The 22,484-nt window shown below is 48.8% G+C and overlaps 1 protein-coding gene across 27 annotated transcripts in view; it reads right to left on the bottom strand.

The window, feature by feature from the left end:
• The window catches only part of LOC118235436 (protocadherin alpha-C2-like), an 80,972-nt gene continuing 58,488 nt past the window's right edge, over positions 1 to 22,484 (bottom strand). For 14 of the 27 annotated variants that reach the window (XM_035432757.1, XM_035432756.1, XM_035432761.1 and 11 more), the window contains 3 exons: positions 9,017 to 9,075; positions 6,622 to 6,710; positions 1 to 2,585 (listed from right to left, as the gene is read on the bottom strand). In XM_035432757.1, coding sequence (XP_035288648.1) covers positions 2,287 to 2,585; positions 6,622 to 6,710; positions 9,017 to 9,075 — 447 coding nt within the window. In that variant the 3' untranslated portion in view covers positions 1 to 2,286. Of the gene's footprint in view, positions 2,586 to 6,621; positions 6,711 to 8,979; positions 9,076 to 12,582; positions 16,280 to 22,484 lie in introns of those variants that run through there. The other 13 variants (XM_035432771.1, XM_035432772.1, XM_035432765.1 and 10 more) reach the window with 7 other exon arrangements.

Here is a 22,484-nt window from a genome sequence, read left to right as displayed (position 1 = left end):
TTCCTTCACATATTTAAGAAAGAAAAGTTTATTGGTGATTTATAAACAGCACATTACCAGTATCCATAATCAAAGTAAATTAAAAATCACGAAGTGAGCAGGACACAGATGAGCAGGTCAGAGCCCTGCTGAGCCGCGGTCAGCTGACCACAGCGGACACCACACAGCGTTCACAGCACAGGCAGACACACACCTTTTCTTTTTTTTTGCTTTTTCCTTCTTTGAATTTTTTTGGTTCTTTTTCCTTTTTTTCAAATGGGGGAGGGAAAGATATTTTCTCATTAAGCGCATACATTGTTCAGTTTCACATTACAATGGTATTAAGATCATCATTTCAAAGCTTAACAAAAACATGTTTCTTATTAATTCTCAAAAGTCATGAAGTCATCAAATAAAAAAGTAAAATTGCATTTGAGAGCATAACACTATAGTTGTACATATATGTAGAAGGTTAGTCAAAGTTAACGTCAACAGGAGGACAGCAGAAGCTCCTGTGGGTGTGAAAGATGTTGGACAGCAGAGACAATGTTTATGTCTCTGAATGTGTGATTAATGAAAGATAAAATCATGAACATAACTATCTATATATACATAATCTCTATATATTGTTTCTGTATCTTCTGATTATAACATGCAAACAGTCAGTCCGATCTGACAGCACTAGACCACAGGGGGCGGAGCCAAACCAACAGCAGCGGTGACATCACTCCTCTCCTCTCTGATTGGTCAGCACAGAGGGCAGAGGAGGGGGCGGAGAGCTGGGCATGTGCTGTGGAATGCCAGTAGTGCTGTGCCTCTGCAGCTATGAGACCGCACAGTTAAATACATTTACACGCTCCTGTCTTCAGCATGTTATCAAATAAAGCATCACGGATAGCGCCAGGCAGCTCACCCTCAAATCAGCCCCCCTTTCACTATTTAAAATGTTTAAGTGTAAGTTAAGACGCAATATTCACAAGGTACGCGCCCCCCCCCCCCCCCCCCCCGTTCTCTCTCTTTTCACCAGCAGTCACTACAGTACATTACAATCACTTAGGAGACACTCTTCTCCAGAGCACCCATGTTCACGTGAGGAATACAAAAATGTGACATCTGTGAGGGGCAGGAAGGTGTCAGCCATTTGGGAGTGGATATTACTGTCCTCTCCTCTAACCCACAGGCCTGTGAGTGGCAGGAAGGTGTCAGCCATTTTGAGAGTGGATATTACTGTCCTCTCCTCTAACCCACAGGCCTGTGAGTGGGCAGGAGGGTGTCAGCCATTTTGGGAGTGGATATTACTGTCCTCTCCTCTAACCCACAGGCCTGTGAGTGGCAGGAAGGTGTCAGCCATTTTGGGAGTGGATATTACTGTCCTCTCCTCTAACCCACAGGCCTGTGAGTGGCAGGAAGGTGTCAGCCATTTTGGGAGTGGATATTACTGTCCTCTTCTCTAACCCACAGGCCTGTGAGTGGGCAGGAGGGTGTCAGCCATTTTGGGAGTGGACGTTACTGTGCTCTCCTCTAACCCACAGGCCTGTGAGTAGGCATGGCTCAGTATCCTGCTGGTCATTAGCAGTCATAGCGGGCCCTGTTCTCTACAGCCTTACCACGCCATGCCCCTCTCCTCCCTAGGGGGCGCCTCACTAATGCCCTTCAGCACAGGTGCCATGATTAGGCTAAAACAGTCGACCCCTTACCTTACCGGCTCAATGGGTAAATACAGAGAGAGAGAGAGAGAGAGAGAGAGAGAGAGAGAGAGAGAGGTGTATACAGGTGAATGGCAATCTCTCTGTACTACCAATCTCTCTGGTCAGAGGGAGGTATTACGCACAACTATCAAATATTCAGAACAGAAGCGAGGGATTCGGGGTGAACGTAAATAAACAGACGAGAGCAGCATCATTCCAGGCGTTACACTTTACATACAGTCCCGTACAGGTGGGTTACACACCCCATTATCAGGGACCACCCTGTCTTTACCTGTGTGTGTGTAAGACAGAGAGAGAGTCTGTTTCCTGCTTCTGTTCAACCGTTTTTCTTTTGTATCTTTAAGTCTCAGAATTGGTGTGAGAATATAGGTTCTTCAGAACCACGTGACTGACGAGATTGGGGTTGTGAGTGTGTACGGGTATGTGTGTGTGTATGTGTGTGAGAGAAAGAGAGAAATGTGAGTGTGTGTGTGTGTGTGTGTGTGTGTGTGTATGCACTGTAATGTTTGTGTTTTTGGAGCTATGGCTCCCCTTGTGGTGTGGAAGGGGATAGCAGCTCCAGGTCAGAGCAGTGTGGGGTGTGAAGTAGATGCATGTGTTATTCCTCCTCCCCATCCTTTCCCTTCTCTTTCTTTTCCTTTCCCTTCTTCTTCTTCTTCTTCTTCTTGGCCTCCTCCTTCTTCCCGAAGGTGATGAAGTCGCTCTTGTCGTCGGGCCCGCCCTGGTCCTGCCGAATGGAGATGATGGCGGGGGACCCGGGGATGATGAAGGCTTCCGGAACCTCGCCCGGCTTCAGGGCCTGTGGCGGGTACCCTGGGCCCGGCCCGTAACGGTAGTGCCAGCTGTTACTGTTCATCCCCGCACCTACAGGGGGCGACACCTCACCCCCCTCAGCATCTACAGGGCAGAGACACAGAGAGAGAGAGAAAGAAAGAGAGAGAGAGAGGGAGAGAGAGAGACAGCGGGAGGGACAGTGAGAGAGAGAGAGAGAGCAAGAGAGAGAGAGAGCGGGAGGGACAGTGAGAGAGAGAGAGAGAGAGAGAGAGAGCGAGAGAGGGAGAGGGAGGGAGGGAAAGAGAGGGAGGGAGGGAGAGAGAGGGAGGGGGAGAGAGAGAGGGAGGGAGAGAGAGAGGGAGGGAGAGAGAGAGAGGGAGGGAGGGAGAGAGAGAGAGGGAGGGAGAGTGAGAGAGAGAGAGGGAGGGAGGGAGAGAGAGAGAGAGGGAGGGAGAGAAGGAGGGAGAGAGAGAGAGAGGGAGGGAGAGAAGGAGGGAGAGAGAGAGGGAGGAAGAGAGAGACCCTGTCATGTAAAAACAAAAGTAAACAGAAAACTGACAACAAACCAGCCAACAAGCCCACTCAGTGATCACCTGTCTGTGACCAGGTGAGCACCATGGGGTCACCAGTCTGTGATCCTGATATTCCCTCTTACCTGAGTGTTGATTGGCTTTCCTAGGTGGAACAGTTAGTAAGCACAGTTTCAGAGCACAGTCTGTAAGTGCAGTTTCAGAGTATAGTCTGAAAGTACAGTTTCAGAGCACAGTTTGTAAGCACAGTTTCAGAGCACAGTCTGTAAGCACAGTTTCAGAGTACAGTCTGAAAGCACAATTTCAGAACACAGTCTGTAAGCGCAGTTTCAGAACACAGTCTGTAAGCATAGTATCAGAGCACAGTCTGAAAGCACAGTTTCAGAGCAGTCTGTAAGCACAGTTTCAGAGCACAGTCAGAGCACAGCATGCGCAGTGGGGTGTATGCAGGGTGAGACCCGTTTAGAGCTCTGAATAATGGATCTTCCTGATGGATCCACAATCTGACAGCCCTGCTGTTAAAGAGCACAAGGGGGTCACTCATAGCAAACCATGCGTCAATATGGTCTTAATCTCAACAATCTCTATTCTGCTAGGCTGGAACCCACACTACACGGGACATTCAATCAAAATGAAATAATATTTTTAAAAGTATTTTCACTGAAACATATTTTTGTCATCAAATACACTTGAATCGTGTATGTAAAAATGTAAATGCTTAAACTTGTTTCTGCTGGGTTTCAGAATATGTTCATGTAGCTAGGAGACTGTCTCAGTAAGGATATCTAGCACACTAGATTTTTACAGGGACACACCCCACACACGGTGAGTTTCACATACAGCTGTGGCTATGAATAACTGTACAAAATTAGTATTGTACCTTATCAAACCTGTGTTTTGTAGTTGTTCCAATGACCTTGATAAACACTTTTGTACATTGCTTTGGATAAATGTGTCTGCTAAATAAATGTAATGTAAAGTCATGTTTTGTGCTGCACTTGGAGGTTCTGTTCTGTGTTGCAGTTGGAGGTTCTGTTCTGTGCAGATGGAGATCCTGTTCTGTGCCGATGGAGATCCTGTTCTGTGCAGTTGGGGGTGTGGCAGGCTGTGCTATTTATAGACAGTGTGCGCATGCTGGCGCTGTGTGACACCAGGAGGGAGGAAGGCTGCTCTAGAACACTAAGAGCTGAGCACATGTACATGCAGTTAGCCTGCGTCCTGTGAGGAATGATATAGCTTTAGCTCACAGACACTGTGTCTCACTATTGACCCTGTTTAGCTCACAGACACTGTGTCTCACTACTGACCCTGTTTAGCTCACAGACACTGTGTCTCACTACTGACCCTGTTTAGCTCACAGACACCGTCTCACTACTGACCCTGTTTAGCTCACAGACACTGTGTCTCACTACTGACCCTGATTAGCTCACAGACATTGTGTCTCACTACTGACCCTGTTTAGCTCACAGACACTGTGTCTCACTACTGACCCTGTTTAGCTCACAGACACTGTGTCTCGCTACTGACCCTGTTTAGCTCACAGACACTGTGTCTCACTACTGACCCTGTTTAGCTCACAGACACCATCTCACTACTGACCCTGTTTAACTCACAGACACCGTCTCTCGCTACTGACCCTGTTTAGTTCACAGACACTGTGTCTCGCTACTGACCCTGTTTAGCTCACAGACACTGTGTCTCACTACTGACCCTGTTTAGCTCACAGACACCGTCTCACTACTGACCCTATTTAGCTCACAGACACTGTGTCTCACTACTGACCCTGTTTACCTCACAGACACCGTCTCACTACTGACCCTATTTAGCTCACAGACACTGTGTCTCACTACTGACCCTGTTTAGCTCACAGACACTGTGTCTCACTACTGACCCTGTTTAGCTCACAGACACCATCTCACTACTGATTCTGTTTAATCAACATCTGAAGCGTAACCCCTTAAATCTAAACCCTGCTGGCAGAGAATTGACACCTGAAGCCTAACCTCTTAAATCTAAACCCTGCTGGCAGAGAATTGACACCTGAAGCCTAACCCCTTAAATCTAAACCCTGCTGGCAGAGAATTGACACCTGAAGCCTAACCCCTTAAATCTAAACCCTGCTGGCAGAGAATTGACACCTGAAGCTTAACCCCTTAAATATGCAATCACCCTGCCTGCAGAGAATCGACACCTGAAGCCTAACCCCTTAAATCTGCAATCACCCTGCCTGCAGAGAATCGACACCTGAAGCCTAACCCCTTAAATCTAAACCGTGCTGACAGAGAATCAACACCTGAAGCCTAACCCTTTAAATATAAACCCTGCTGGCAGAGATTTAACACCTGAAGCCCAACCCCTTAAATCTGCAATCACCCTGCCTACAGAGAATCCACACACAAAATCTAAAATTAAATCCATGTCCTTCAGCGAGTACCCAATGCCCACATATAGGTCACCCCCACTCTCTCTCTTTCCACAGTCTGAGCAGGGTATGAATGGTTGTCATGGAAACTGCATCCACCAGTGCTCCTCACCCACACCCAGGCAATGCTGCAGCTAGTTATCAGAGCCACACAGCGTTTCCCTGGAAACAAGTCACACAGTGTTCCCATAGCAACAACGCAGCCACAGGGGCGTGCCAAACTCTCTCTTTCTCTCTCTCCATTCTCTGCTGAATTCTCCTCTCTATTCTAATCTCTCTCTTTCTCTCTCTCCATTCTCTGCTGAATTCTCCTCTCTATTCTAATCTCTCTCTTTCTCTCTCCATTCTCTGCTGAATTCTCCTCTCTATTCTAATCTCTCTCTTTCTCTCTCCATTCTCTGCTGAATTCTCCTCTCTATTCTAATCTCTCTCTTTCTCTCTCCATTCTCTGCTGAATTCTCCTCTCTATTCTAATCTCTCTCTTTCTCTCTCTCCATTCTCTGCTGAATTCTCCTCTCTATTCTAACCTCTCTCTTTCTCTCTCTCCATTCTCTGCTGAATTCTCCTCTCTATTCTAATCTCTCTCTTTCTCTCTCTCCATTCTCTGCTGAATTCTCCTCTCTATTCTAATCTCTCTCTTTCTCTCGCCACCATTCTCTGCTGAATTCTCCTCTCTATTCTAATCTCTCTCTTTCTCTCTCTCCATTCTCTGCTGAATTCTCCTCTCTATTCTAATCTTCCTCTTTCTCTCTAAAATTGAATGTGATTTTACATACTGCCAAAGCACAAAATAACCATAGCTGACAACACACTGATATTAATAGTAACAATAACTAAATATATTAAAACTAATGTACTAATGGACCTCAGGCTCCAGGCTGCAGGATCAGCCAGAGAACAGCCTCTTTAATGGACCTCAGGTCCCGGCCTGGCTTGATGGGTGTCTGCCTGCTCCATGTCAACACTGCTTTGCCAGATCCATATAAAAGCAAATGAGGTATGTCCCCACCTAGGGACACGTAGCCAGGTAAGCAGCTAAGGGTGTGTCAGCAGGTAGGGGTGTGTCAGCAGCTAAGGGTATGTCAGCAGGTAAGGGTGTGTCATGAGGTGAGGGTGTGTCAGCAGGTAAGGGCATGTCAGCAGGTAAGGGTGTGTCAGTAGGTAAGGATGTGTCAACAGGTAAGGGCATGTCAGCAGGTAAGCTTACCTCCAGCTGCGCTGGACACGGTGGGCCAGTTCTGCACCAGAACACCCTGAGCTCCCTGCATCACTGATGACTCCTCCATGTGCACCGAGCTGCAACAAACCCACACATGCGTTACACACACAGGTAACACAGATTACACATTCATTACACAATCATTACACACATTACACACCCACGCACAGGTTATACACTCATTACACAATCATTACACACATTACACACCCACGCACAGGTTATACACTCATTACACAATCATTACACACATTACACACCCACGCACAGGTTATACACTCATTACACAATCATTACACACATTACACACCCACGCACAGGTTATACACTCATTACACAATCATTACACACATTACACACCCACGCACAGGTTATACACTCATTACACAATCATTACACACATTACACACCCACGCACAGGTTATACACTCATTACACAATCATTACACACATTACACACCCACGCACAGGTTATACACTCATTACACAATCATTACACACATTACATACCCACGCACAGGTTATACACTCATTACAGTCAGTACACACATTACACACCCAGACACAGGTTATACACTCACTACACATTCATTACACAATCATTGCACATATTACACACATGCATTACACACACAGGTTATAAGCTCATTACCCAGTCATTACACACATTACACACCCAATGTTAATGCTACGCTGCTCTGCAGTAATAATGAAGGAGCAGGGTCGGAGATGGGCTAATGCTAATGCTATGCTGCTCTGCAGTAATAATGAAGGAACGGGGTAGGAGTTGGGCTAATGCTAATGCTACGTTGCTCTGCAGTAATAATGAAGGAGCAGGACTGGAGATGGGCTAATGCTAATGCTAAGTTGCTCTGCAGTAATACTGAAGGAACAGGGCTGGAGATGGGCTAATGCTAATGCTATGCTGCTCTGCAGTAATAATGAAGGAACAGGGTAGGAGATGGGCTAATGCTAATGCTACTCTGCAGTAATACTGAAGAAACAGGGTAGGAGATGGGCTAATGCTAATGCTACTCTGCAGTAATACTGAAGAAACAGGGCAGGATATGGGCTAATGCTAATGCTATGCTGCTCTGCAGTAACACTGAAGAAACAGGGCAGGAGTTGGGCTAATGCTGATGATAATGCTACGCTGTGCTGCAGTAATAATGAAGGAGCAGGGCTGGAGATGGGCTAATGCTAATGCTACGTTGCTCTACAGTAATACTGAAGGAAAAGGGCTGGAGATGGGCTAATGCTAATGCTATGCTGCTCTGCAGTAATAATGAAGGAACAGGGTAGGAGATGGGCTAATGCTAATGCTACTCTGCTCTGCAGTAATCCTGAAGAAACAGGGCAGGAGGTGGGCTAATGCTAATGCTATGCTGCTCTGCAGTAATAATGAAGGAACAGGGTAGGAGATGGGCTAATGCTAATGCTACTCTGCTCTGCAGTAATCCTGAAGAAACAGGGTAAGAGGTGGGCTAATGCTAATGCTATGCTGCTCTGCAGTGATTATGAAGGCGCAGGGCAGGAGATGGGCTAATGCTAATGCTATGCTGCTCTGCAGCAATATTGAAGAAACAGGGCAGGAGATGGGCTAATGCTAATGCTACACTGCTCTGCAGTAATAATGAAGGAGCAGGGCAGGAGATGGGCTAATGCTAATGTTACTTTGCAGTAATACTGAAGGAACAGGGCAGGCGATGGGCTAATGCTACGCTGCACTGCAGTAATACTGAAGGAAGAGGGCAGGCAATGGGCTAATGCTAATGCTACACTGCTCTGGAGTAATACTGAAAGAACAGGGCAGGCGATAGGCTAATGCTACTGCTACAATGCTCTGCAGTAATACTGAAGGACTAGAGCAGGCAATGGGCTAATGCTATGCTGCTCTGCAGTAATAATGAAGGAACAGGGCAGGAGATGGCTAATGCTACTCTGCTCTGCAGTAATAATGAAGGAGCAGGGCAGGAGATGGGCTAATGCTAATGCTACTTTACAGTAATACTGAAGGAACAGGGTAGGAGATGGGCTAATGCTAATGCTACTTTACAGTAATACTGAAGGAACAGGGTAGGAGATGGGCTAATGCTAATGCTACTCTGCAGTAATACTGAAGGCACAGGGCAGGAGATGGGCTGATGCTGATGCTAATGCTATGCTGCTCTGCAGTAACACTGAAGGAACAGGGCAGGAGATGGGCTAATGCTGATGCTAATGCTATGCTGCTCTGCAGTAATACTGAAGGAACAGGGCAGGAGATGGGCTAATGCTGATGCTAATGCTATGCTGCTCTGCAGTAATACTGAAGGCACAGGGCAGGAGATCAGTTATATGCTGCACCGTGCTGCATGATCCAGAAGGAGATGGAAGTGCTGACCTCTGCATTCCCGCCCGAAGAGAGGCTGAGTACCGCCAGTCTGCATTAGGAGCCTTTGGCTGCAGGAGAGGGAGAGAGGGAGGGAGGGAGAGAGAGGGAGAGGGAGGGAGGGAGGGAGAGAGAGGGAGAGAGGGAGGGAGAGAGGGAGAGGGAGACAGAGGGAGGAAGCGAGAGAGGAAGAGAGGGAGGGAGGGAGAGGGAGAGGAAGGGAGGGAGGGAGCAGGAGAGGAAGAGAGAGAGGGTGAGGGAGAGAGAGAGAGGGAGAAAGAGAGAGGGGGAGAGAGGGATGGACCAAGAGAGGGAGAGAGGCGGAGAGAGGGAGCAAGAGAGGGAGAGAGGGAGGGAGTGAGAGAGGGAGGGAGGGAGAGAAAAAATTAGTTTGAAATTCATACAGATAAAGAAGGGCTAGGGATGGTGTTGAGAATTAATGATGATGCACTTCCTGTCTGGGAACCAGTGTAAGAGTGGTGCACTTCCTGTCTGGGAACCAGTGTAAGAGAGGTGCACTTCCTGTCTGAGAACCAGTGTAAGAGTGGGAAGGAGCAGTGTGGAGACCACGTGTAAGAAAAGGAGGAAGAGGAGGTGATCTTTGCTTTCTGCACCATGTGTTACTCACGGTAACATGGACGACCATTTTCACACACGGGTTCAGTCCTCATCCAAATGGCTGAGCATTCTGGGTAAAAACACCTGCACCTTGCACCTTGTGATGGATTTAGGGAGGACATGACTGGCTCTCTCGGAGCTGCATGATTGTCACTACATTTCTTTCACTGTTTCATCAATACAATTGTCAGTACACATTTTTCATCATTTTAAAATAACATTTTGCTTTATTGAAATAATTCCTGTCTTTGGTTTTTTATATATTATTTACATTTTTTATTACATAGCAGCAATACATGAAATTTTAGTCAGGTATTTAAATTCTGTACTGATACCTCTATATGTCATTACTGTGAAGAAGTTATGCAAGTACAACTTATCGTTAGGGATGTCACTGAATTAAAAAACAATCTGTATGAGCTACTACACCTTACAGACCAGCTACCTGAGCTACTACACCTTACAGACCAGCTACCTGAGCTGCTACACCTTACAGACCAGCTACCTGAGCTACTACACCTTACAGACAAGCTACCTGAGCTGCTACACCTTACAGACCAGCTACCTGAGCTTCTACACCTTACAGACAAGCTACCTGAGCTTCTACACCTTACAGACAAGCTACACGGGCTGCTACACCTTACAGACCAGCTACCTGAGCTGCTACACCTTACAGACCAGCTACCTGAACTACTACACCTTACAGACAAGCTACCTGAGCTACTAGACCTTACAGACCAGCTACCTGAGCTACTAGACCTTACAGACCAGCTACCTGAACTACTACACCTTACAGACCAGCTACCTGAGCTACTAGACCTTACAGACCAGCTACCCGAGCTGCTACACCTTACAGACCAGCTACCTGAGCTACTACACCTTACAGACCAGCTACCTGAGCTGCTACACCTTACAGACCAGCTACCTGAGCTACTAGACCTTACAGACCAGCTACCTGAGCTGCTACACCTTACAGACCAGCTACCTGAGCTGCTACACCTTACAGACCAGCTACCTGGGCTGCTACGCCTTACAGACCAGCTACCTGAGCTGCTACACCTTACAGACCAGCTACCTGAGCTGCTACACCTTACAGACCAGCTACCTGGGCTGCTACACCTTACAGACCAGCTACCTGAGCTCCTACACCTTACACACTAAAACTTCTGGATACAATCAAGCTCAAAGCTATTTTCTGAAATCACAAACACAAGCAGACTGATTTATACCTACAGACAAATCATTTTCAAGCTGCCACACATCCTAAGTAGATATTTACCAATGTAATGCATAGATACGCATGGATAGTTACACACGTATAGCCACACACATATAGTTACAGATGCTCCCATTCTGCCCAAATACACAGAGGTTCTAATGATGATTCATGACCAGTGCAGAGAGAAACTCCTAAATTGTGCACGTGTGGTTTGAAAAATGATTACTGAACTGATGCACTGACTAGCTGGGGCACTGATTTGCAGACCTGCTTGTACAGCGGCCATTCACATGCTCAAACACCAGCGGACGATCACACCAGAGGGCAGGGACAGCAGACCTAAGCCAGCTCAGCTCCATCAGCAAACAAAGAGCATGTTCATAACACCATGCCGTGCTCACTGAGTTACAAATTCAGCAACATTGACCCTCACCTGTGGTGCAAACACACACACACAAGCACACCACACACACACACACACATGCATGCACGCATGCACACACACACGCGCACACACACCCACATGCACACACACACACACGCACACACACACAAGCACACCACACACACACACACACACATGCATGCACGCATGCACACACACACGCGCATACACACACACATGCATACACACACACACACACACACACGCACACATGCATGCACACACACATGCACACACACGCACACATGCATGCACGCACACACACACACACACATGCACACACGCCATATGCAAACTGCAGCCTGGTCTCTCTCTCACAGAACCTGCAAACTGCAGCCTGGTCTCTCTCTCACAGAACCTGCAAACTGCAGCCTGGTCTCTCTCTCACAGAACCTGCAAACTGCAGCCTGGTCTCTCTCTCACAGAACCTGCAAACTGCAGCCTGGTCTCTCTCTCACAAAACCTGCAAACTGCAGAACCTGCAAACTGCAGCCTGGTCTCTCTCTCACAGAACCTGCAAACTGCAGCCTGGTCTCTCTCTCACAGAACCTGCAAACTGCAGCCTGGTCTCTCTCACACAGAACCTGCAAACTGCAGAACCTGCAAACTGCAGCCTGGTCTCTCTCTCACAGAACCTGCAAACTGCAGAACCTGCAAACTGCAGCCTGGTCCTTCTTTCACAGAACGTGTGAGAGAGAGCCTCACTCTCACTGAGTGCAGCACATTGAGTTATTGAGCATTTCTGATAAAAGCCAAAAAGCACCATAAAGCCGACCCATTCAGCTCTGAAAATGAGCACTTACACAGAATTAATCTTTTTAATCTTTTTTCTTTCATTTGGACACAAAGACGGTGAAACAGCTGCTGATGAGCGAGGCGAAGGAGGAGGTGAACAGACACACGGACGCAGACACACAGACACAGACACACGGACGCAGACGCAGACACACGGACGCAGACGCAGACCCACAGACTCAGACACACAGACACAGACCCACAGACGCAGAAACAGACACATGGACGCAGACGCAGACACGCAGACACACAGACGCAGACACACGGACGCAGACACACAGACGCAGACCCAGACACGCAGACACACGGACGCAGGTGCAGACGCGCAGACACACAGACGCAGACGCAGACACGCAGGCGCAGACGCGCAGACACACAGACGCAGACGCAGACACGCAGGCGCAGACGCGCAGACGCAGACACGCAGACGCAGACGCGCAGACGCAGATGCAGACACGCAGACGCAGACGCGCAGACGCAGACGCGCAGACGCAGACACACCTGCAGCGCGGCGTCGGGCATGCTTAGGCGGCGTACAAACATCTGGCCACTCTGGCCGGTGAAGAAGCGCTCGGAGCCCATGGTGGCGCCGGGGGGGCAGCCCGTGTTGTAGAACATGAAGGTGTCGCTGCCGGAGGTGGCGGTCAGGCAGGTCTTGTAGCAGTAGGTCTTGGTGAGGGAGCCATTGCCCCGCACCTCGATGTAGTGCGGCTCCACCTTCAGGTCCCGCCGCAGCACCACGTTATTACTGGTCTGCTGGCCGCTGGCCCCGCCCCCCGTGCCCCCGGCCTTCTGCCACACGCAGCACGGGCAGCAGGTGCCCGCCTGGGCGCAGTAGGCGTGGCAGCGCACCACGGCCAGCACCATCACCGTCAGCAGGAAGACGAAGGTGGTGGCGCTGAGCGCCACGATCAGGTAGAGCGTGACGCTGGAGAAGAGCAGCGTGCCGTGCGGCCGGACGATCTTGCGCGGGTCGGGCGCTACCTTGGGCGGGACCTCCATCACGGCCACGTTGACGGTGACGGAGGCGGACAGGGCGGGCCGCCCGCTGTCCCGCACAAGCACCGTCAGGCTGAAGAAGGTGGAGTTGTCCTCCACGATCTTGCGGGTGGTGCGGATCTCGCCGGTGTGCTCGTGCACCTTGAAGAGGTCGGGGTCGGTGGCGTGCTCCAGCGCAAACAGCAGCCAGGCGTTGCGCCCGGCGTCCGCGTCGTACGCCAGCACCTTGGTGACCAGCTGCCCCGCCTCCGCGTTCTTCAGCACCGTCTCCGGGCTGCGCGAGCTGTTGCTGGGCGGGTGCGAGATCTCGGGGGCGTGGTCGTTCTGGTCCGTCACGTACAGGTAGACGGTGGCCACGCGGCTCAGCGGCGGCACCCCGCCGTCCTGCGCCTTCACCTGGAAGTGGAACTCGCGCAGCGTCTCGTAGTCGAAGGAGCGCAGGGCGTAGGCCTCGCCCGAGTCCGCCCGCACCGACACATAGGCGGTGACGGGAACGCCGTGGTTGTTGTCGTTGAGCACGGTGTAGGTGACGCGGGCGTTCTCGTTGACGTCGGCGTCTTGAGCGCGCAGCGTGCACAGGGAGGCGCCCGGCGCGTTGTTCTCCGCCACGTACACCGTGTAGGACGTCTGCTCGAAGCGCGGCGGGTTGTCATTCACGTCCGCCACGTCCACCTGGATGGTCTTCTGGGAGGAGAGGGGCGGGGTCCCTGAGTCGGTGGCGCTGAGCGTCACGTTGTAGGCGGCGGTGGTCTCGCGGTCCAGGAAGGCGGAGGTCACCAGCGTGTAGTAGTTCCTGAAGGACTTGACCTTGAAGGGCAGGCCCGGGGGGATCTCCAGGCTCACCTGCTTGTTGGGGCCGGAGTCGCGATCCGTCACGCTGATCAGGGCCACCACCGTGTCGGCGCGCGCGTCCTCCCGCACCGGGCTGGACAGCGAGGACAGGACGATCTCAGGCACGTTGTCGTTCACGTCCACCACCTCCACCACCACCTTGCAGTGCACTGCCACCGCCCCCGCCCCCTTGTCCATGGCCTGCACGTACATCTCGTAGGAGCTGGTCTCCTCGTAGTCCACCTGGCTCCGCACGCGGATCTGGCCGGTGGCGGGGTCCATGCTGAACACCTGGCGCACCCTCTCCGGGGTGTAGCTGCTGAACGAGTAGATCACCTGTCCGTTCGAACCCTCATCCAGATCAGTGGCATTCAGCTTAATCACCAGCGTGTCCTTAGGAGAGTTTTCTAACAATTTCACTTTGTACACAGAACTGTCAAACACTGGCACGTTGTCGTTTGAATCCAAGACCCGAATGTATATTTTTGCAGTACCTGTTCTGGCGGGAGTGCCGCCATCTGCCGCGGCGAGACTCAGCTGGTGGGAAGCCGCCTTCTCGCGATCCAGAGAATTTTTAAGCACGAGCTCAATCGGTCTGCTGTTCAGGGAGGGCTTGTTGGAGTCCAGCGCGAAGTGGTCGTTTGGGCTCAGCTGGTACAGCCGGACGGAATTAGACCCCAGGTCCTGATCCTGCGGGCTCTCGATAGGAAAGCGCGACCCAGGCAAAGCCGATTCTGATATTTCCAGTTGATATTCGTCTCTGGGGAACTGCGGCGCATTGTCATTCGCGTCGAGTACCTGCACCTCCACATTGTACACTTCCGACGGGTTCTCAGCCACGACCTCCAGATTCAAATAGCAGGTGGCGCTTAAATCGCAAAGCGTCTCCCTGTCGATTCTTTCATTAACAGTCAGTTTCCCATTTTTAGGGTTGATATCGAAATATCGCGTCGCGCTTGTATAGATTATCCTTATGTTTCGGGCGGGTAGCTTTCGAATATCTAACCCCAAATCCTGCACGATATCTCCAACGACAGTTCCGTGTTCCAATTCCTCAGTAACAGAATATCGAACCTGTGCAGACGCAAGGCCACTAAAAAATAAATATATCAAAAAGGAAAGAGGCACATTCTTCTGTATGCTGCTACATCCCCCTGCACGAGCCATCGCAGACGGACTAAAACAGCTTTCCGTCTTTTCAGCTTGCAGTACCTTGCCTCGCGCCACCACATTAAAATACACTTTACACCTTACCCTGTTATGTACACGGCGACCAGCACTTCCATTTCATTTCTGTTTTAAACGGACACTGCTTCCACACATCCATTTCCCCTTCTCCTTTGTCTCTACTGATTTTTTTTTTCTTCGGCGCGCGGTTGACGGGTGTGTTTCCCTGCCGCTGGTGCCGCGTATCTCTCTCTCTCGTCCTACTATTCTGCTGCTGCGCGCGATGGTGTGCTGTGCTGTGGGGGAGGGGCGGCTTGTTCACAGACGGCTCTGCATTTCAGCACCTCCGAAAAAAGAACAGTGACTTAATGTAGAGCAACCGAAAGCTGCCCTACAATCGAAGTAGCTTTCGTTTTTACTTGCGGTCACGGTACGTGTGTATAGATATATGTGGCCTTTTATTATAACAACTCGACAAATCGCTTAAACATAGACTTAACGTTTTATCGCTTCCTTTTCACAGTAGAAACGGTAAAATGTTCAGAAAAATCTCATTATCACTTTCCTTTAAGCAGCGGCGCGCCCCAGAAATGAGCACCACCCCCTCCCCCATTTCTGATCAGCCGAAATGTGTCATTACAGCATGTTCTTGACAATAATCAGGAAGAGACATTCTGAATCGCGTCTCATCTTCACTCCGTCGGTTACAGCACAAAAGCGCGAGGGTTATCGCCAGCTTCCTTTGTTCAAATTTGAATCTCAGGGTGGCATTTTCCTTCGTTCAGTCGCTGTTGCGGCGGACACACGCGCCCACAACGTAAGGGCTCCACCTTCCCGCACTATTTATGAAATGTGGGGTGTTGGCAGACATAACCCTCCCGGTTGTCAAGGAGAGATCGCTGGCTGCCAGGTCTCGCTCCTCACGCGCCTAAAGAGTGACAGCCCGAATAATCATCTCCAAAGATTGCCGCAGTATCCGGCGGAGAGACTTGGTCTGCTCTCCATATTCCTCCTCCCCCCAAGTTCGCCCCGCGCAGCACAACACGGCACAACTCCTCCTCATCATCATCATTTAAGCACACTGACCCGGGATAAATAGCCTTGACACGGGATAAGTAACTCTCGCGAACCCGGCGGGTGCGCTCGGTGGTGAATATGCAATGGAGGTGGTGAAAAATTCACCACCTGTCACACTGAAATTTTTAAATCATAACTGAGTTTAGAAATAATATCGTTAAAAATGCGCATGCAGGTTGAACATCTAACAAAATATAACAGTCACTTATAACAGTCATTTATACAGGAAAGCACGTAAAAATGCGAACAGAACAAAGGGAAAAGACGGAGGGAGAGTAGAAGGGCTCGCGGTATATCTGAGCGCGAGGTTTACTTCATGCCACCATTTTAGATGTATTAGACTGTTCAATGGAAACTGCTGCCTGCACTGTACAAATTCTTGTAAATTCAGATTTGCATTAAATTCACCGAATGTGGGGGAAGAGGACGAGGAACAGGAGGTGGACAGCATCGACTGGTGCAGAGGACAGCTGCAGCACATTTTACTGGACAGTATATGCTCTGAATAATACACTAACAAAAAGAGAAATTACAGTAATCTGCTGGAGACTGGCTTACATTATATTATATTACAATCACTCAGCATCAGCACTTATCCAGGGAGACAGAGAGGTGGAGAACATCAGCGTTATAATTAAAAACATCAGCCCTTACAGTAAGATACTGTTTTAGTTCTGCCTGTAATTTACTGTAAAGAGGAATCACACTAGAGTAGACTAATTCAATGCATTTCAACAGTGTGCAACACAGCATTCTGCTGTAGAAATTATACAAGGACATATATTTTCCTACAACAAAGTAAGGTCTGAACTCTTTTGCTCTAATTCCTTATTAATTGCTAGTTTATAAAAATAAAACAAGTTGGAAGTTGACATTGTCCTCTGTGTAATCCCCACATTAAACATTTTGCAAATAAAGAGGGTGACACCTTGACAAGGATGGTGTGAGTTTCAGTTCAATGTGCTACAGATAACACGTCACTTCCACGAGCCGGTTACCAAGATATTTCAAGTTAAAGGTAATGCAAAGCTGACACATAGATTACGCTGATAACACAATCCCCTAAACAGTAATGTGCCATAAAAAGGACTTTTGACCACTGAGCAGTATCAGAGTTTCTCAGCTCCCAATATTCTTAAGCAAAATACTGCATTTCAGTTATCCAGGAGTTTACTGTTGACATTTTACTGTTAATTTATTTAAAAAAAATATTTCACAGCATACACATAAAGGTTTGGGAGACAATGTCTTAATGTTTATATTTCATTACACATTTTAATCAATGTAAGTAATGACTGCCAAAATGAATATATAATGAAAATGCATGCACATTTAAAAAACAATTGTTGAAATATATATTCCGGCGGAATTGTCTGGTGTGCTGCTGCTATGCTGGCAGAATGAGTGTCCATTCGCTGCAGCAGCCTGTCCATCAATGCAAGCCCAGTTCAGGCCGTTATGAGCGCCCTGTCAGGGCTGATCACAGTTTGCAGGCTGGAACTGATGTGCAGTGCAGTATTGCAGTAACCTGGAAATTCAGTCTTTGTTTCCTGGGAGTCAGCTATGATGTCAGTGTCTGCTACACTTATCATCATTAAATATTCATCAATACCCTGCCATTACCCTCCCAATTCTCAACACACTGAAGTCTTCATTACACCGTATTTATTACAGTGATTACATTCTTCACGTTACATTTGAGCTGCCTGCCTACATGCAGCGCTAGCTGTTTTATGATCTCTGGAGCTGATCTGGAGCTGATCTGGGGCTGATCTGAAGCTGATCTGGAGCTGATCTGGGGCTGATCTGAAGCTGATCTGGGGCTGATCTGGAGCTGGTGAAGGCATTAGGGGGGTTGCCAGTGTTACGGGTGGCAGGCCCAGGCCCAGGGCAGAATAATGGCACCTTCAGTCCAGCGCCACCAGGTGCACATTCCCCCAATGGAAGGGCTTCTTATGGTAACGGGACCGAAGCAGAACCGTGCTGCTGCATTTCAGATGGAGCAGGATGGACCGCCACAATCTCATCACATGACCTTTCTGAAAGAATGCTGGCCCGTACCAACAACAATGCAGGGCAGTCACTGCACAGACAACACTGATGTCATGGATCAATAGCACAGAGGACCATCAGCCTGTGTGGGGGAGGGGCCTGTGAAATGACTCATTTTGCAGACCCCCTCCTAAAGAAAGACTCAGACAGGCTCTGTTTGGATCCAGTCTGCAGGGCGGCTCAGACCCAGTCTGCAGGGCGGCTCAGACCCAGTCTGCAGGGCGGCTCAGACCCAGTCTGCAGGGTGGCTCAGACCCAGTCTGCAGGGCCGCTCAGACTCAAACTGAATCCAGGGGCTCAATTCCCTGCCTTTCTGTACTGTGATCCCACCTGTACCTGTAACCTCCTCTGCTGCTCCCAGTCTGAATACGGTGGGAAAAGCACATACAGCAGGAGGAGTGTCTGCTTTCCCCAGGCAGGTCCCTCCAGCCCTCCAGCTCAGAGCACCCTGAACAGAGAGCACAAATGACCATAACCGTGTGGCAGACAGTGTGAATTAGAAAAATTAAAATCAACCTGCACCTCTTCCCTTTTTCTTAAAATGTGAAGCCAGCTGTCTGAGACTGGGAGTGTTAACAGAGCCCTGCGATAGAAACTGGCAGATAAAAACACAGGGAGCCATCACGGGGAAGGGAAGTGAAGAAGAAGAAGCCCTGTGAAACTCCATCTGTCCCACTAACGGCTGCCGGAGTTCCGCCCCCGGGGTTTAGGTGCAGATCTGGCTTTCTGTGACCACGCCCAGCCAGTGACTGACAGCTCAGCGCTCAGTCGGGCTGCTGCAGCTGGTAGTTACAGCAGAGCGCCCCCCTGTGGTTAATCAGTGTCAAGGCCATTGAGACTTTGGGCACACTTAACCAAAGACACACCTGACTGTGGTCGACCTCTCTGACCTCTGACCTCTGATACTAATGACCGGGAGCATGTACATAGCACAGCGAGTCATGTGATTACACCAGTCACTCCACACAGTGAATCATGTGATTACACCAGTCACTGAGCTCTGCCAGCAGGACCGCTGGCCTGTTGCCCAGTAACGGTTGCCAAGCAATACGCGCAGTCTGAGGAACTCAGAGGTGACCTCACTGCTAGCACAGAACAAAAGACTGTGCCAGAGTCCTCCCACCAGACTCTGCTCATTGGCTGCCTCAGCTGTCCGTAACACAGCTCCACCCCTCAGAATTCTGAGTAGTACTTCTCAACTGGGACGTTCTTCTGCACATGAAAATATTAAGTTTCTTTTTTTTAATGCAGATTATAAAGTATATAAAAGGCCTTTCTAGATCTTTTTTGTCCACTAAATACTAGTTTGGGACACAGACACGATTGAGTTCACTATTCACTGTTCACTAATGAAGCCGTAAAGCCCAGTGATCTGCCTGCCACTGCAGTACTGTGTCTGTGTGTACGTTTGTGTGTGTGTGTGTGTGTGTGTGTGTGTGTGTGCGTTTGTGTGTGTGTGTGTGTGTGTGTGTGTGTGTGCGTATGTGTGTGTGTGTGTGTGTGTGTGTGTGTGTGCATGTGCGTGCGTTTGTGTGTGTGTGTGTGTGTGTGTGTGTATGTGTGTGTGGGCCCACGTGGGAGCGTGTGTGTGTGAGTGTGTGAGTGTGTGTGTGTGTGTGAGCATGTGTATGTGTGAGTGTGTGCGCGTGCATGCATGCATGTGAGTGTGTGTGTGTGCATGTGTGCACATGCACGGGCGTGTGTATGTGTGCATGTGTGCACGTGCGATCGCATGTGTGCATGTGTGCACGTGCATGAGTGCATGTGTGTGTGCCTGCGTGTGTATGTGCCTGTGTGCGAGCGTGTGTGTGTGTGTGTTTGTGCATGTGTGTGTGTCTGTGCGTGTGCCTGTGAGCGAGCGTGTGTGTATGTGTGTGCATGTGCCTGTGTGCAAGCGTGTGTGTGTCTGTGTGTGTGCCTGTGTGCGAGCACGTGTATTGAATACTCAGGCATTTCTGCATATTAGGCATGTCCCTATCATACACAGGCCTCACGTTCACATCATACATACAGTGCATTACACACCCAGACCCTGCCTACGGTTGTGAAGGAGTTTTATTGACAGGGGAATAAACAAGTCCTTGTGTGGCCTCTGCCAGGGGGAGGGGCCTGGTCAAATGACTGTTCACAGATAGCCTATAGGTGCTGCCTCAGGCCCATAACCTTTATGGCCGTATCAAACGGGGCCATTTGGGTTGTAAGTGTGACCGTAGCATGTGACTCTTTCCAAGCCAGACTGTGAGGTCACAGCATGTGATGCTTTCCTGACAGAAAAGCAGCTTTCTGGTTCCTCAGCCTTAAATGTAAACAGGGTATGCAGTGCTAACTATGGTGGTTTCATTATAAGATCATCTATCAAGCAGACACATTTGAAATGAAACCATGGAAACTTAATTAACTATGGAAAACATACCTCTAAAATTTCAAGGAAACAATAGAAACAGGAAAAACAGACAGGTGAAGAATAGAAATCACAGATGTTTATATTGTCTGTGCAAAAGAAAACACTTCAAGCGAGAAATTAAATAGAAATGCACTTCTAAAGAATGCTAGCACACGCACACACACAGACACGCACAGACACCAGCACACACACACACACACACAAGCAATCAGGTTTTGTATTTTTAATATTTCATGTAAGGCACCCATAATTGTGCCACCCTGGAGCACTGATCAGCGGGACTGTGACACTTTCTCCTCCCGGACACCCTAACCCTAACCCTAACCCTAACCCTAACCCTAACCCTAACCTGGACACATTTACTAATGCATGAGCATATATTGTATGTGCATGTAGAGGCATGTGGCACACATCAACAGAATTATAATCTCACACACTCACACACCCACACACCCACACACACAGTATATATACTGTAGATACACACACACACACACACACACACAGTATATATACTGTAGAAACACACACACACACACACACACACAGTATATATACTGTAGATACACACACACACACACATACTGAAGATACACACACACACACACACACACATATGTACACTAGACGCACACACACACAAAATCACGTACAGTGCAGTCCGTACATATTTGGAGAGTGACAGGAGTTTTGTTGTTTTGTCTCTGTACTCCAGCACACTGGATTTGAAATTAAATGTACACCGACTTATCTGAGGAATATGAGTTTGAATTTCAGTTTGCTTTAATTGAAGGGTATACTGGATGTTCTTGACTTGACTCACACACACTAACACACACACAGTAATCTCCTGCATGCTAACCAGCTCGACCACTCCACTCTGCTGCAGCAGGGCGACTCGCACACCCTACCATCCAGGTGAAGGGTGCTCGCTCGTCCCAACCACAGAGCTTTTCCATCCGAACTCCCCAGTGGTGGAACTAACTCCCTGTTCCTCTATGAACCACTCGGTCATTTCCTATCTTCTGCCATGGTCTGATGACACATCTCTTCAGACTGCATAACACTGCAGAACAGTGCAGAACTCTGCAGAACACCACCTCCTGTGTGAGTGAGCCTGTCGGATTTGACTTCAGCTCTTGGTTATTGAGATGAGACTGGGGAATAGCTGTAATGACAACAGCCACATATTGTGCATGGAAGAAGGATTCAATTCAAAGAAACTAGAAGCTGTGTGTGAGAAACAGGATCTCATCAAACACCGTATTTAAGCGCCAACTGAGTGCCTGTGAGAGTGTGTGTGTGTGTTTGTGTGTGTGCCTGTGTGTGCTTGTGAGAGAATGTATGTGTGCATGTGTAAGTGTGTGTGTGTGTGTGCTTGTGAGAGAATGTATGTGTGTATGTGTAAGTGTGTGTGTGTGTGTGTGTGTGTGAGAGTGAGTGTGTGTGTGTATGTGTAAGTGTGTGTGAGTGAGTGTGTGTGTGTGTGTGTGTGTGTATGTGTAAGTGTGAGTGTGAGTGAGTGAGTGAGTGAGTGTGTGTGTGCTTGTGAGAGAATGTATGTGTGCATGTGTAATTGTGTGTGTGAGTGAGTGTGTGTGTGTGTGTGCTTGTGAGAGAATGTATGTGTGTATGTGAGCTTGTTTGTGTGTGTGTGAGTAGACGTGAAAGTGAAGTTGGGTTTGCTTGCATTCTGAAGCATTTGTGCAGTACATCACTAATATCATTATGAATTCCTGAGTGTTCTAAAATAAACACATTCTATTTTAAATTATTTACATAATACAGCTTAAAGCCCTGGAGACTCTTTAAGTAGGTCAGCTGCAGGTAAAATAAAAATAAAAAGTATAAATCTCTCTCCTTCTTTCACACA

Source organism: Anguilla anguilla, chromosome 9, assembly GCF_013347855.1.
Source record: "Anguilla anguilla isolate fAngAng1 chromosome 9, fAngAng1.pri, whole genome shotgun sequence".
Lineage (NCBI taxonomy): Eukaryota > Metazoa > Chordata > Actinopteri > Anguilliformes > Anguillidae > Anguilla > Anguilla anguilla.
The sequence above is the reverse complement of the archived record's forward strand: the minus strand, read 5'-3'. Positions and strand labels throughout refer to the sequence as shown.